Source organism: Scyliorhinus canicula, chromosome 8 (genome assembly GCF_902713615.1).
Source record: "Scyliorhinus canicula chromosome 8, sScyCan1.1, whole genome shotgun sequence".
Lineage (NCBI taxonomy): Eukaryota > Metazoa > Chordata > Chondrichthyes > Carcharhiniformes > Scyliorhinidae > Scyliorhinus > Scyliorhinus canicula.
Window position 1 is genome coordinate 169,791,192 of NC_052153.1, and position 16,140 is coordinate 169,807,331.

The following is a 16,140-nucleotide window of genomic DNA, read 5'->3' on the forward strand; positions in this document are numbered from 1 at the left end:
ATTCCTGACGCTGTGAGACAACGGAGCTAACCACTGTGCCACCGTGTGGGCAAGATTTAATGCTGGTCCTGACAAGCATGTATTTAATGCTGTGGATCTTGCGATGGGCCAACTGGGTAACTCTTAAAGGGAATTGTCCGTAAAGTCCATCGGAGGGCCACCCTCCCCCAAAAATGCAAGATCCACTTCCCGCTACCAGACTCCACCACCCCCCACCAGCATAGAACATAGAACATAGAACATAGAACGATACAGCGCAGTACAGGCCCTTCGGCCCTCGATGTTGCACCGACATGGAAAAAATCTAAAGGCCATCTAACCTACACTATGCCCTTATCATCCATATGCTTATCCAATAAATTTTTAAATGCCCTCAATGTTGGCATGTTCACTACTGTTGCAGGTAGGGCATTCCACGGCCTCACCACTCTTTGCGTAAAAAACCCACCTCTGACCTCTGTCCTATATCTATTACCCCTCAATTTAAGGCTATGTCCCCTCGTGCTAGCCACCTCCATCCGCGGGAGAAGGCTCTCGCTGTCCACCCTATCTAACCCTCTGATCATTTTGTATGCCTCTATTAAGTCACCTCTTAACCTTCTTCTCTCTAACGAAAACAACCTCAAGTCCATCAGCCTTTCCTCATAAGATTTTCCCTCCATACCAGGCAACATCCTGGTAAATCTCCTCTGCACCCGTTCCAAAGCTTCCACGTCCTTCCTATAATGAGGCGACCAGAACTGTACGCAATACTCCAAATGCGGCCGTACTAGAGTTTTGTACAACTGCAACATGACCTCATGGCTCCGGAACTCAATCCCTCTACCAATAAAGGCCAACACACCATAGGCCTTCTTCACAACCCTATCAACCTGGGTGGCAACTTTCAGGGATCTATGTATATGGACACCGAGATCCCTCTGCTCATCCACACTACCAAGAATTTTACCATTAGCCAAATATTCCGCATTTCTGTTATTCTTTCCAAAGTGAATCACCTCACACTTCTCCACATTAAACTCCATTTGCCACCTCTCAGCCCAGCTCTGCAGCCTATCTATGTCCCTCTGTAACCTGCAACATCCTTCCGCACTGTCTACAACTCCACCGACTTTAGTGTCGTCTGCAAATTTACTCACCCATCCTTCTGCGCCCTCCTCTAGGTCATTTATAAAAATGACAAACAGCAACGGCCCCAGAACAGATCCTTGTGGTACGCCACTCGTAACTGAACTCCATTCTGAACATTTCCCATCAACTACCACTCTCTGTCTTCTTTCAACTAGCCAATTTCTGATCCACATCTCTAAATCACCCTCAATCCCCAGCCTCCGTATTTTCTGCAATAGACGACCGTGGGGAACCTTATCAAACGCTTTACTGAAATCCATATACACCACATCAACTGCTCTACCCTCGTCTACCTGTTCAGTCACCTTCTCAAAGAACTCGATAAGGTTTGTGAGGCATGACCTACCCTTCACAAAACCATGCTGACTGTCCCTAATCATATTATTCCTATCTAGATGATTATAAATCGTATCTTTTATAATCCTCTCCAAGACTTTACCCACCACAGACGTTAGGCTCACCGGCCTATAGTTACCGGGGTTATCTCTACTCCCCTTCTTGAACAAAGGGACCACATTTGCTATCCTCCAGTCCTCTGGCACTATTCCTGTAGCCAATGATGACCTAAAAATCAAAGCCAAAGGCTCAGCAATCTCTTCCCTGGCTTCCCAGAGAATCCTAGGATAAATCCCATCCGGCCCCGGGGACTTATCTATTTTCACCTTGTCCAGAATTGCCAACACTTCTTCCCTACGCACCTCAATGCCATCTATTCTAATAGCCTGGGTCTCAGCATTCTCCTCCACAATATTATCTTTTTCTTGAGTGAATACTGACGAAAAGTATTCATTTAGTATCTCGCTTATCTCCTCAGCCTCCACACACAACTTCCCACCACTGTCCTTGACTGGCCCTACTCTTACCCTAGTCATTCTTTTATTCCTGACATACCTATAGAAAGCTTTTGGGTTTTCCTTGATCCTACCTGCCAAAGACTTCTCATGTCCCCTCCTTGCTCGTCTCAGCTCTCTCTTTAGATCCTTCCTCGCTTCCTTGTAAATATCAAGCGCCCCAACTGAAACTTCACGCCTCATCTTTACATAGGCCTCCTTCTTCCTCTTAACAAGAGATTCCACTTCTTTGGTAAACCACGGTTCCCTCGCTCGACCCCTTCCTCCCTGCCTGACTGGTACGTACTTATCAAGAACATGCAATAGCTGTTCCTTGAACAAACTCCACATATCCAGTGTGCCCAACCCTTGCAGCCTACTTCTCCAACCAACACATCCTAAGTCATGTCTAATGGCATCATAATTGCCCTTCCCCCAGCTATAACTCTTGCCCTGCGGGGTATACTTATCCCTTTCCATCACTAACGTAAAGGTCACCGAATTGTGGTCACTGTTTCCAAAGTGCTCACCTACCTCCAGATCTAACACCTGGCCTGGTTCATTACCCAAAACCAAATCCAATGTGGCCTCGCCTCTTGTTGGCCTGTCAACATATTGTGTCAGGAAACCCTCCTGCACACATTGTACAAAGAATGACCCATCTAATGTACTCGAACTATATCTTTTCCAGTCAATATTTGGAAAGTTAAAGTCTCCCATAACAACTACCCTGTTACTTTCGCTCTTTTCCAGAATCATCTTCGCCATCCTTTCCTCTACATCCCTAGAACTATTAGGTGGCCTATAGAAAACTCCCAACAGGGTGACCTCTCCTTTCCTGTTTCTAACCTCAGCCCATACTACCTCAGAAGAAGAGTCTCCATCTAGCATCCTTTCCGCCACTGTAATACTGTCCTTGACTAGCAGCGCCACACCTCCCCCTCTTTTGCCCCCTTCTCTGACCTTACTAAAACACCTAAACCCCGGAACCTGCAACAACCATTCCTGTCCCTGCTCTATCCATGTCTCTGAAATGGCCACAACATCGAAGTCCCAGGTACCAACCCATGCTGCCAGTTCCCCTACCTTATTTCGTATACTCCTGGCATTGAAGTAGACACACTTCAAACCACCTACCTGAACACTGGCACCCTCCTGCGAAGTCAAATCTGTGCTCCTGACCTCTATACTCTCAATCTCCCGTACCCTAAAACTACAATCCAGGTTCCCATGCCCCTGCTGAATTAGTTTAAACCCCCCCAAAGAGCACTAACAAATCTCCCCCCCAGGATATTGGTGCCCCTCAGGTTCAGATGTAGACCATCCTGTCTATAGAGGTCCCACCTTCCCCAGAAAGAGCCCCAGTTATCCAGAAATCTGAATCCCTCCCGCCTGCACCATCCCTGTAGCCACGTGTTTAATTGCTCTCTCTCCTTATTCCTCATCTCACTATCACGTGGCACGGGCAACAACCCAGAGATAACAACTCTGTTTGTTCTCGCTCTGAGCTTCCATCCTAGCTCCCTAAAGGCCTGCCTGACATCCTTGTCCCCTTTCCTACCTATGTCGTTAGTGCCAATGTGGACTACGACTTGGGGCTGCTCCCCCTCCCCCTTAAGGACCCGGAAAACACGATCCGAGACATCACGTACCCTTGCACCTGGGAGGCAACATACCAAACGTGAGTCTCTGTCGCTCCCACAAAATCTCCTATCTGTGCCCCTGACTATTGAGTCCCCAATTACTAATGTTCTACTCCTTTCCCCCCTTCCCTTCTGAGCAACAGGGACAGACTCCGTGCCAGAGGCCCGTACCCCATGGCTTACCCCTGGTAAGTCGTCCCCCCCACAAGTATCCAAAACGGTATACTTGTTACTCAGGGGAACGACCGCAGGGGGTCCCTGCACTGACTGCTTCTTCCCAGTCCCTCTTACAGTTACCCATCTATCTCCAGTCTTTGGTGTAACTATTTCCCTGAAGCTCCTATCTATGACCCCCTCTGCCTCCCGAATGATCCGAAGTTCATCCAGCTCAAGCTCCAGGTCCCTAACACGGTTTTTGAGGAGCTGGAGTTGGGTGCACTTCCCACAGATGAAATCAGCAGGGACACTGACGGCGTCCCTCACCTCAAACATTCTGCAGGAGGAGCATTGTACTGCCTTCCCTGACATCACCTCTAGATTTAAAAAATAACAAGAAAAAGAAAAAGAAAGGAAGAGCTTACTTGATATTACCTCAAACCCTGCTCCCGCTCAAAGGTAAGCAAATTTAAAGGCACTCACTCACCTTCACGACAGGCCCCTGCTCCCGCTTCCCAACCACCGTGGGGTGGGGGGGTTGGTTAGAGGAGGAGGTAGGGTGGGAAACACTCACGAAGTGTTTCGGGTTTAACTGTCACTTGCCAACAGCCTCTCCACAAACCACCTTCAACTTAGGCTGACCGCACTGCACGTATGCAAATTTCCCCAGAACAGCTGATCAGTAGCTCTGCTCTGCTGCCCTCTGCTGGATGATTGCCTTCACTCAAACTCCTCGGGTCCCCTTCGCAGATTCACCTTCAACTTAGGCTGACCGCACTGCACGTATGCAAATTTCCCCAGAACAGCTGATCAGTAGCTCTGCTCTGCTGCCCTCTGCTGGATGAGGAGATCCCCTAATTAAAGAGACACCCAACAGATCCGCTAAATAAAAAGACTCCCAGAGACCCCTAAATAAAGAGGTCACCCAGAGAGCTCCAGAGGCCCGGAAATAAAGAGAACCCCAGAGACCCCTAAATAAAGATCTCTGGGATCTCTGTGTGGCCTCTTTATTTAGGGAGTCTCAGAAGGAGGGGGGCTCTTTAGTTAGGGAGTCTCTTTCGGGAATGGAGAATCCCGCCAGCGGAGAATTCACCCCAGTGTAAAACCAAATATGTTAATCTGAGAAATAGATTTGATTGGGGGATCCATTATCAAAGATATGTGCAAGTTTTAGGTTTTGTGTTTGCAATCTTATGTTGCGGTCAAATGTGACCTCAGATAATTTGCCTTAATTGCCAATTAATGGCCATAACAACTACCGGCTTCCCGTTCTGACCACAACCTGGCCTCCAGGAAATCGATTGGGGGGTGGGTAACTGGCAGATTGGTCTTGAATTGCACACCCACCCACCTCTGATTCCAGTCCCATATTGCGTTGACAATCCTGCACATGGAGTCCACGAACTAGTCTTGTCCCTATACAACCAGACTCCAGGCAAAACTGGCCGAGTTCCCGATGGCGTGGTTCCAACCACGTATTGGCTGTCGGGAACCTTGGGTGGCGGCTGCGGACTCAGTCGAGGATCGAGCAACGTGGGGGGGCCTCATCGGCGGCCGGGGCAGCAATTGGGCGGCTTCGATCGATGGGCGCACACCATCTCGGGGGGGGGGGCTACATTTTCGATGACCGTCCGTGGTCCGAGTCCGCAATGGCGCACCCGCTGCAGACTGTTGCCGTGCGCATGCGCGGACTCCTGACCGGTCGTCGAGCAGCTCCCCGGGACCCTGCTAGACCGCTGCAGGTAGGAGAATCGCTCTTGCCTTTTTTCAGGAAAGTCAAGAGTGAAACGCCAGCGTGATGTCTGTGGATTCAGTGCCAGACTCTAAACTTCTGGAATTCTGTCATTCAACCTGATTGCTCCTCTACCTCCCTATCCTTGTTTAAGGCCTTTCTTAACACGTATCTCTTAGATTAAATATATCTACTTGTTTTAAGGTTAGGAAAGCCAAGGGGATCTCAGTCTTTTTTTATCAGATTGCACTTCTCTGGCGAACCTTGGGATATTTTCCTATGAGGTCTTTATGACTCTGAGGTACTTGACCCTGTATTACAGGACTGTGTGAGGCTGAGGTACTTGGCTGTATATTACAGGAGTGTGAGGCTGAGGTACCTTGGTCCTATATTACAGGACTGTGTGAGGCTGAGGTATTTAGCCCTGTATTACAAGACTGAGGGAGGCGAGGGGAGGGGCTTGGGGGTCTTGATTGAAAGGCGTCAGGATAAAGGAGCTCTCACGGGGGCATACTTTGATTGGGGGTGGTGTCCAATGTGGAAAGGGGCCCTGGAGGGAGGTGTCCTCCCTTTCACACCCAAGGGTGACCTGCCAGGCTTCTCCTCCAACCCTGAACTCCTCCTGCCAAAATTGGCTACCTACTGGCTTGAACTGGGTTGAGCGTGGGTGGCCCTCCTGAGAAATTCTATGAACGCTCTCCCCTCCAACCTACAAACCCATCAGTAGGGGACTTCAAATTCTGTCCACCGTGTTCTGGGATTCTTAATTACCACATTTTTCATTATCCATCGAGGGCATCCACTCCAATATAGAAGATAAGCAAGTTTCTAAAGGCAAAGATTCTCTGGAGACACGCTTTTAAAAACTCAGTTATAAACATCCAGTAAATGCTGCACATTCCTGAAGTTCTGTAACAAGCCATATATAAGTGCAATTGTGTAAGGTTTGACTAAATAGCAGAGAGTTATAAAGTTTGCGTCACTGATAATGTTTGGTTGAACTACATTCAGTTAATGTGCATGGGGTGGGGGGTGGAGGACTTTTATCATCTGGAAGGCAAACTAGGAACACACTTTTAACAGGTATCGACTGGCCACTTCTGTCTCAATACTTACAACTGGTTCGTGAACTGGACTTGTCCTTCCAGACATCATTGAGGCGCATGTACTCGTCAATGGCTAGTGCTAGTCTTTGCTCTTTCACTTGGTAGAGTTCCTTCTGAGTGCTGAGCGCGTCCTGTGCAACCATCAGGTAATCCTTCAGCATTCGCTCCTGCTCCTTCCTCCATTGTGCTCGTGGATCCTCTAATTGGGTGGTTTCTGAATGGGCAAAATTGATACATTATCCATCAGTTCGAGATAGCACAGGCTTGAGGCTGAAAGACTTATCAAAGTCTTTGTCATTCTAACTTACAAACATCTGGGTTCTAGTCCATTTAAACTCAGGGATGTTGGTTACATTTGCCAATCATCCCAACTTAGAACCGGAGCTTTAGTGTTCCATATTCTTTCAACGTAGACTCATACATAGCATGTAGTAAAAAAGATTGTGAAGCACTTTACAGGAGGGATACCAGAGAGGACACCAAACAAAATATTGTACTTCCCCTGTACTTATCCTACTGCTTTTTAGGGCAATGCGTTATTTTAAGGTATTCTAATCCTGTTTTGTATCCTGTATTCCAGACATAATTTTGTGCCAACAGTTCATCAATATTACTCAAGAGGTCCAAACGATTAGCCTTTGAGTCTTCCCTCAGTTCTCACCAGCTTGCCTCTGCACAATATCCCAACCAAGATTAGATACTCACTAGGGGTCATTTTAAGGTTTGGCAACCATTTGAATGGGCGATAATGTATTAGCCACTCCTTGTACATCCAACCAAAGTGAAAGCAAGGAAGATCAGGCTGGTTGTATAAAAGGCTGCCTTTCCCAAAATCACCCATTTTACACTATTGCCAAGAGTTAAAATAATCCAGGGTGCGTGGAGGATAATGAGCACAATCCACTGATCCTTAGCACAGCACCACTCACATTACCAGCACCTACATCACTACCTGGTGATCACCTACTTTAAGGAACGGGATGCTTCTTCCTTCAGTCAACAGGCTGTGCTATTAATATTCTCTATAAAATTTATAATCCTCCTCAACAAATATCAAACCAGCTCCCTCGCTCCACCACCAGCGGGGACTGGTGCATTGGAATTATTCACCGCTGCCCGATTCTCCACCGCTTCAGGAACCCCACTGCTAGCAGCAAGTGGCAGAGAATTTCACCCTTAGTTTGAGGGTGAGAAATGTGGATCTGAAACTTGTCTCATAAATGTAATTAAAGGCAATATTACAAGGGTATGAAGACAGAGCTGGTGAAAGTGGAATGGGAAAATAGGTTAAAAAGTAAGATAGTAGAGAAGCTGTGGCAAACATTTAAAGAGATATTTCAAAGCTCTGTTTCAAAGATAAGTTTCAGTGACAAAGGATGTCTCCAAGAAGGATACACCATCTGTGGCTAACTAAGGAAGTTAGGATGGTGTCATGTTGAAATAAAATATGTACAATTCTGCAAAGGCAAGTGGTGGAGAGATTTTTATTTTTAGGTTTTAATGGCATTGAGGGTTATGGGAACAAAGCAGGAATATGGTATTGAGGTAGAGGATCAACCATGATGATATTGAATGGCGGAGCAGGCTTGAAGGGCCGAATGGTCTACAGCCCCCACTTTCTGTCATTCTATGTTTGTGGACCAGAAGATTGGGAAGACTTTAGAAACCAGCAACGGATGACTAAAAAAAAAGAGGAAAAGTGAATACATGTGTTACATTGGCATTTTTCCAATCCTTTAGGACTTCTCCAGAAATTAAGGATTCTTTACTACAAGTGCATCCACTACCTCTGTAGCTACTTCCTTTAATATCAGAGGATGCAACCCCTCAGTCCAGGGGACTTATCGACTTTTAGCCCCATTAGTTGCCCAAGTACCTTTTCTCTAGTGATCGTTATGGTATGTATTTCCTCCCCACTATTTGTCCCTTGGTTATTTAGTATTTTTGGAAAGTTATTAGATCTTCTACCATGAAGACTGATGCAAAGTATTTATTTAACTCCTCTGCCATTTCCATTATTATTTCCCCAGTCTCATTCTCTAAAGGACCTATATTAACTTTGGCCTCTCTTTTCCTCTTAATATATGAAAGATGCACTTACTGTCTGTTTTTATATTACTTTCTGACTTACCTTCATAGTTTATCTTCTCCCTCTTTTTTTTGGTCAACTTTTGCTTTTATTAAAAATGCTTTCCCAATTCTCTGACTTACCATTAATCTTTGCCACTTTATGGGTGCGATTTAACTAAATGGGAACTGTTGCTATGTTTGTCTGGTTATAAAAATGGCAGTTAATATGGTTGCCTTTCTCAATCCTAATTATGTTTGCTTTAGAGTTGCCAGGTATTGCCCGATACCGCCACAAGGTTCAACCCGAATACCGATCAAAGAGCCAATATACCAGTTAGTTAGTTCAAAGTCAATACTATTTATTTACACACACAGTAAGATCTACTCAACAGTACTACAAACTGAACTATCTCTAACGCTAATGCCTATACTTAACTTCGGGTGCCCACTTGGTCAGAGGAACAATGGCCGTTGTTTGGATCTGAGGCTGTTGGGTTCGAATAGATACAGGAGAACAGCTAAGGTCATCCGTCTCGTAGCGAGCGTTGACCTTGAACTTACGTGCTTCTGGTGATGCTGGTGGATGGGTCTCTCCGCCTGAGAGCCAAATCCAAGAGAGCGAATATCTCGTGGGGATTCCTTCTTATACTTGGAGGGGCTTCGCGTGCTTTTAGGCAGGCCTTAAACTTGGTCCCAATTAATTGGGCAGCTTCTCGATCATTGTTATCGATCTTAACCAATAAAGGGGTGGGTGCCCTGATGGCTGGGCCGTTGGCTTTATTTGTGTCTTTTGGTTGGGGTACTGGCGCCGGGATGTCTGCAACAGTATCAACTGCCTGAGTGTTAGTCCTTTGTTCCTCGGAGATGGGCCATCAATATGTTAATTGACCCAGAGTTTCGATTCCGTCTGGTAACTGCTTCCCAAATATACATTCAGGCTCTGTGCCTGCTTGTTGTCTAGTATTTGTCCACATTTCCCTCCATTCTCTGTGAGTGTCCATTTTGTGTTCTGGAAGTGGCCATCCCAAATGGCTATAGAACAAAGTCCCATGGTGAACACTGTTTCCTGATGCTCAGAGCGCTGAGAACCACAACGCTTTTAAACGGCACTCAGGATCGATAGGGGGCCTCAGCAGGGAACGCGTGACTATGGCCGCACATAACCCTGTTTTCTGCACTGAAGAGCTCCACTCGCCAGAACTCCGCAATGTAGCGAGAGATTGGGATGACATTTTTAAATTAAATCCCGATCTCTGGAGACCCGACGCGACCGTCATCCCCAACTCACTTTGGGAGGTTCCCTCCCCAACATCCGCGCAGGGCACCCCCGGTCTAATTGCCATGTTACATAAAATGTCAGCGCGGCACCATGGCAGTGTCTCTGACAGCTGGCAGTGCCACCTGAGTATCTTGGCAGTGCCAGGCTGGCACCGAGGTGGCACTTCCACTGTGCCGGGCTAGCACTGCCAGGGTGCCTGGATGGCACCAGCAGTGCCAGGGTACCATCCTGCCCAAAGGGCATGCACCTGGGGGGCCTCCTATCCCCTGGAAGACTCCTACAAGTGCCCTTCCATCTGGTCCCTATTTGTGGAGACCAATATTGAATGGTGCTCACCCGATATCTCTGAGGTGAAGGGGATTGATTCCAATGCCTCGGGTACCTTGGGAAACTACATATACAATTGAGACTAGCTGCCTCACTTTAATATGCAGATTTGCCAAAAACTATGCCGCCCATTAACATTGCAATGCCTCACGGGATCACGTTAGATCTCGCACGGCATTGCAAGCTGGGTCGATCCCAGAAGCGGGATCTCCTGGCTTCTATCGGACACACTGCGCCATGGTAAGCAGCTTTTCCGACACAGCGTGGCCATTCAAATGTGCCCTATATGTTCTTTCCTTGAGTTTAATATTATCATTCACTTCCTTGGTTAACCCGTGGTTAACTTATCCCCTTCCTAAAATCCTTTTTGCTCACTGGGATATATCTTTGTTGTGAGTCTTGAACTATTTTCATAAGCTTCTGCCATTGCTGATCAACCATCTTTTCTGCTAAACTCTTTTCCTACTTCACTCCAACCAATTCTTCCCTCATTCCATTGCAATTCCCTTTATTGAACTGTTGTTTCTGAACCAAGTTTCTCAAACTGAATGCTACATTCTACCGTGTTATGGTCACTATTTCCTAGGGGATCATTTACTTTGAGATTGTTTATTTAAGCTGCCTCATTACCCATCACTAAATCCAAAATAGTCCGATCCCTGGTTGGATTCACAACATTTTTTTTTGGAAAGTGTCCCGAATACACTCTATGAATTCTTCCTCATGGCTATCTCTGCCAATCTGAATTTCCTAACCCACATAAAGATTAAAGTCACCCGTGGTTAATGTACTGCATTTTTTTTACATGCCTTCATCATCTCCTGATGTATTCTGCGTCCTGCACTATAGCTTCTTTTCGGTGACCTACAGACTAAGTATAAACACTTTGAAATATTGGAAATCTGTAACAGAAAATGCCAAGCAGAAAAAACATCTGCGAATAGACTGCTGTTTCATTAGCGCCTTGAATATAGGAAAGATGGGTGATCATTCCAGGTCCAGCAGCCGCTGGTTCTGATGAAGTACCATCATTTAGAGTGGCACCCTTTCTCAGTGTAAATACTGTTGGACTTGCTGCATAGTTCCAATATTTTCTGATGATTATAATTGAAACAGTCAGTGCAACAATGATACGCATTCTCTAAGGATGTTGAACAGCATCATAGATCCTGACACACATAGTTGCGATTGTGACCAGTTTCAGAGCATCGGGAACCCCTGCACACTAAGATTGGAAACATTTCCCTGCCCCTTGCACAGTGCCATTGTCATCTCATTTATTTTGCTCACTTCTCCAAAAGCGGGAGCCTCCACCGACATCAGGGCTGTAAAATAGAAAAGGCCGCTTGTTTCCCTTCTGAAAGCCTGTGTTTCTCTATTGCAATTAAGCGTTTCTCGTGTTAATTAAAAATGAAAGATAACTCTTCAGCTCATAGTACTGAAAGAGACCTTCCCGAGATCACCACGGTTCAGTGACTCTCTACATGCGGCACAGTCATGAAATTCTATCAGTGTGCCCCATTTAACTTAACTGTTTCTATTTACAAAGAGGTATTCGCAATTGGCTCTTTGGAGCTGAATATAATAGATTTCAATTAAAAGTGGCACAAGGGAGGTAATGTGCCAACGTTCCTGGCAATTTCAAGTTATTCACTCTTGATTGTTTAATCAAACGATCCTTCATTTTTTCTAGCCTCAGGTCGGCTGAGGTCCCTGTTAATCAAACAGTGCTCTTCATTAAATCTCCCGGACAGTAAAGCAATAAGAGAGGCAGCAATCAAAGCAGCATTACTTTGGTCATATGTCAGACACTTTTTGCTGAGCTCAGAGATCCTGGAAAAAAGGGACAGTACTGAAACAGAGACCAGCAACTCCTACCCATACCTTTTCTGACACTAAGGTCCAAATTTTCACTATGATGAAGAGACTCTCCAAGGTGGCAAGAAACGTGGATATAGCGAGAAGCTCTAAACCCCACCCCGAACACTGCATTTCCTATTTTGGGGGGGGGGGGGAATTCCCGCACGTGGGTTTTACGGTAGCGGCTGGGCATTGAAATCACCAGCCGCCTCCACTGATGTGGGATGTTGGTAGGCGAGAAGTGTGAAACCTGAAGTGTCCAGATTAGACTAGGTATGAGGATGTCTGAACACAGTCGATTTATTTTTGTTAACAAGGTACCCATTTGGCAAGGTAAGGTACCCCTTTGGGTGAGGTCAGGCACCCTTCGGGAGTGCATGATTGTGTATAAATATGCGTAAATGTATTGGAACTGTCAAGCTGTCAAGAAACTGTCAAAGGATACTAGGTGAGTAGGCATGGAGGGCATAAGGACATACAATGGTGGGTGAGGGAATGGGTGGCATGAGTTAGTACTGAGTTGGCATGGGGGTATAGAGGGCTATGGTATTATGAGGGGCTGTGGGTGGTGGTGAATGAGGTGGCATAGTTTGACTTGGATCAGGCATGGGGACTATGTGGGGTGAGGGGGTGTGAGAAGACAGGATTGTTTATTATTTTAATCTTTCTCAAAAATAACTTAAACAAAACACCAGAGCACAGAGGCAGGCCTTTCACCTAGCCCACCCCTCCATCTGACAGCCTCCCCATCCGACAGCCTCCGCCGTTTTCCCAACTTCCAATCTACCCCGACGCCCCAGAACAAAAATCCCAACCGAGGGCATATCTGTCACTTTTCTCTGCGCACTCGACCCGTGAGTGGAAATCTGGGCCCAAGTTCCCAGGCTCACTAACCTACATTGATTGCCACTGTCTCAAATTTAAAATTTGCATCCCCATGTTTCAATCCCTTCAAGGCCTCATCACTCCTTATGTCTGTAATCTTCTCCAGAAATATAAACCTCCACACCCCCCCCCCCCCCCCACCCCCCGTCTCCCCAAGTTTGGTTCCCTTGACTCCAGACTCATGCATCACTCCCTACCTTTCTTCACCCCACCAATGTGACAGCTGCTTATGCCTGATGCTCTGGAATTATGTCCCTAAAAGCCCTCCTCTTTTTCATCTCTCCCTCTCTTCCATCAGGATCCTCTGTAAAGAATTTGTCTTTGGCCAGGCTGTTTGTAATCCCTTCCTGTCCTTTTTTTTGTCACAGCGTCCATTTTGTAATGACATCACTGAAGTGCATTGGCTGTTTTGCTCAGTTATTTTTGAAGCTCTCATTGCTCACCGCAATGTGAGTGAGATCCTGTAACAGCTGGTGGAAGTTATCAGCTGTTTCTCAGTTGGTAGCAGTCTGCCTCGATTCACGATCAGGTTCCAGGTTCAAATCCCAATTCAGGACTTGAGCACAAAATTCAAATCTGAGGAATTGTTGAGATTGAAAACGAAAAAAATGCTCGAAATGCTCAAAAGGCCGGGCAGCATCGGAGGAGAGACAAACAGAGGGCAGGATTCTCTGTCCGGTCATGGCAGCAGGATTCTCCAGTCCCGCTGTCGTGAATGGGAGATTTGGGTGACCGCCAAATTCTCCGTCCTCACTAGCAGCTGTAGCGGGGCGGGCACGCAACGGAGCCGGCCAGAGCTACCGTTTCAGGTCAATGGTAACCCTTCATCAGATGAGATGTCAGCCGGGATTCTCCATTGCGAGTCCGCCTCTACAGCTGCAAGTGAGGACGGAGATTTTGGAGTGCTGTTCGCTGGCGGCGGGATTCTCTATTCTCGCCACTTGTCAATGGGATTTCCCACTGAAGCCACCCCACAACGCTGGAAAAACCCACTGGTAGGGGTGCACCCCCACGGGTGGGGAATCCCACAACCAGCGAACGGCCAGAAAATTCCGGCCATTGTCTTTTGGATGCAGTATTTGACTGAGACCCCACCACTACTATCTCAAATTGCACTCCCTGGTATCTTGGCCAATATTCATCCCCAAATCAACAGCAAAAAAAACAATCCGATTATCTGGCCATTTTCACATTGTGTCTTGGGGGAATTTGCTGTGTGTAGCTGCTGTGTTCCCTACATTACAGCTTTGGCTACAATTCAACTTAATTTAATTGGTTGAAAAGATATCTGGTGGGTATGAAAAGTGCTCCATAAATGCAAACATTTTCATTATTAGCTTCCTGGAGACCACCGGCATTCCAGAAAGTGTCAATGATGGGTAACCCTCTGTCATCAAAGGTTTGTCTCCATCGAAAGTACTGATGGACAACCAATGGTCAGGAAATGAAGGTAATCAACAAACAACAGTTAAACTAACTGTTTTCACAATGATTGTGCAATTATTTGTCACTGGACAGATGCAGTGTACAATTAACAGCAACAACTGCAATCTCAATATGGTCTTGATGATGAATGTCAATAACTTTACTGAAGCATCTTGTTTCTTCTCTCTCTCATATTATGTGTCATTTGGTAAAACCATCTCCAACTGAGCCCCCTCACAGGTCAGGAGGTCGGGGGTAGAGGGGCTGAAAAGAAAAATAACTTCAGAATGTATGCATGTGTTGAGGGTTAGGAGAGAAGGAAAGAGGGTGGAAGGGAGAGAGGGAGAAACTTGCATTTATATAGCATTCATCACAACGGCTGGACGCATCAAAGCGCTTCGCAGCCAATTAAGTACATTTTTCTTGAAGTGTAATCACTGCAGTGTACAGTAAGAAGTCTTACAACACCAGGTTAAAGTCCAACAGGTTTATTTGGAATCACTAGCTTTCAGAGCGTAGCTCCTTCATCAGATGATTTCAAATAAACCTGTTGGACTTTAACCTTGTGTTGTAAGACTTCTTACTGTGCTCACTCCAGTCCAACGCCGGCATTTCCACATCATCATTGCAGTGTAGGCAACATGTACACAGCAAACTCCCTCAAACAGCTATGCGACAGTGACCAGATAATCTGTTTAGGTAATGTTGATCATGGGATCAAGATTGACCAAGGGATTGGGGATAGTTCATCTTCTCTTCAAAATAGTGCCATGGGATCATTGAAATTCATCGACGCAGACAAATGGGCCTTGGTTGACATCTCAACCAAAAGATCACACACCTCCAACAGTGCAGCGCTCCCTCAGTACTGCACTGGAGTGTCAGCCTTCACTTTTATACTCGAGCGCTGGAGTGGGACTTGAAAGAAGTAACTTGCGACTCAGAGGCGAGAGAGCTACCAACCCAGCCACCGCTGACATGATTGAGGAGGGCAGCATCAGGTAAGGACAGGGGCCTGCTCAGGCGTCAGGTCCTAAAGGTTTTCGCACTCAGGCCCTCCTTAAAATCTACCCTTGTGGCCAGGTTGTTGGCGATTCGCTCTAACATGTGTCAAATTTAATTTGATAGTGCTCCTGTGAAGTGTGCTTAGGTGGAGGTACCTCCCCGCACGCTTTCTGAAAGAGATTTAACCAAGCCACATCGGTCATCACAGAAACACAACCCCCCTCAGACTCCAATTAATATCGAACCAATGTGTGTGCCTGCCCACTTCTAGAGGGAGCACCGGGATCCAAGTAGTATACAGACTGTTTACAAAAGGCGCTCGCTCAACATGGTTCCTGTCTTTGAGTTTCCAGTAATAATCCATAATAATAATGGTCAGTTGTACTCCCTTGATACCAATTCCGTGCCTCAGAGCCCTGGCCAAAGCCAAGGGGAAGAGGCAGAACATTTTGGCATGAAATCTGATCAGGAGCAGCTAACGCTTCACTTCCTGCGATTGTTCTGAAAATTGACAATGAATGAATAAATTAGTAGCAATGTACAAACGATTTTGCAGAGCCTCCCTGGAACAAGCAGCCCATTCAATGATTCTGCTGACTGATTATTTTCCCAAAGGTTATGTGAGAGACAGGAAGCAGTTAATGCAGTGCCCACACAGTGCTGGAATCAGATATGAAGCGTTGGGAGGGTG

The 16,140-nt window shown here is 46.4% G+C and overlaps 1 protein-coding gene across 4 annotated transcripts in view; it reads right to left on the reverse strand.

Annotated features, from left to right (window-relative positions):
• The window catches only part of LOC119970694 (protein WWC2-like), a 352,064-nt gene that overhangs the window by 90,458 nt on the left and 245,466 nt on the right, over positions 1-16,140 (reverse strand). For all 4 annotated transcript variants that reach the window (XM_038805719.1, XM_038805718.1, XM_038805717.1 and 1 more), the window contains exon 3: positions 6,609-6,812. In XM_038805719.1, the coding sequence (XP_038661647.1) occupies positions 6,609-6,759 (151 nt within the window). In that variant the 5' untranslated portion in view covers positions 6,760-6,812. The remainder of the gene's footprint in view (positions 1-6,608; positions 6,813-16,140) is intronic.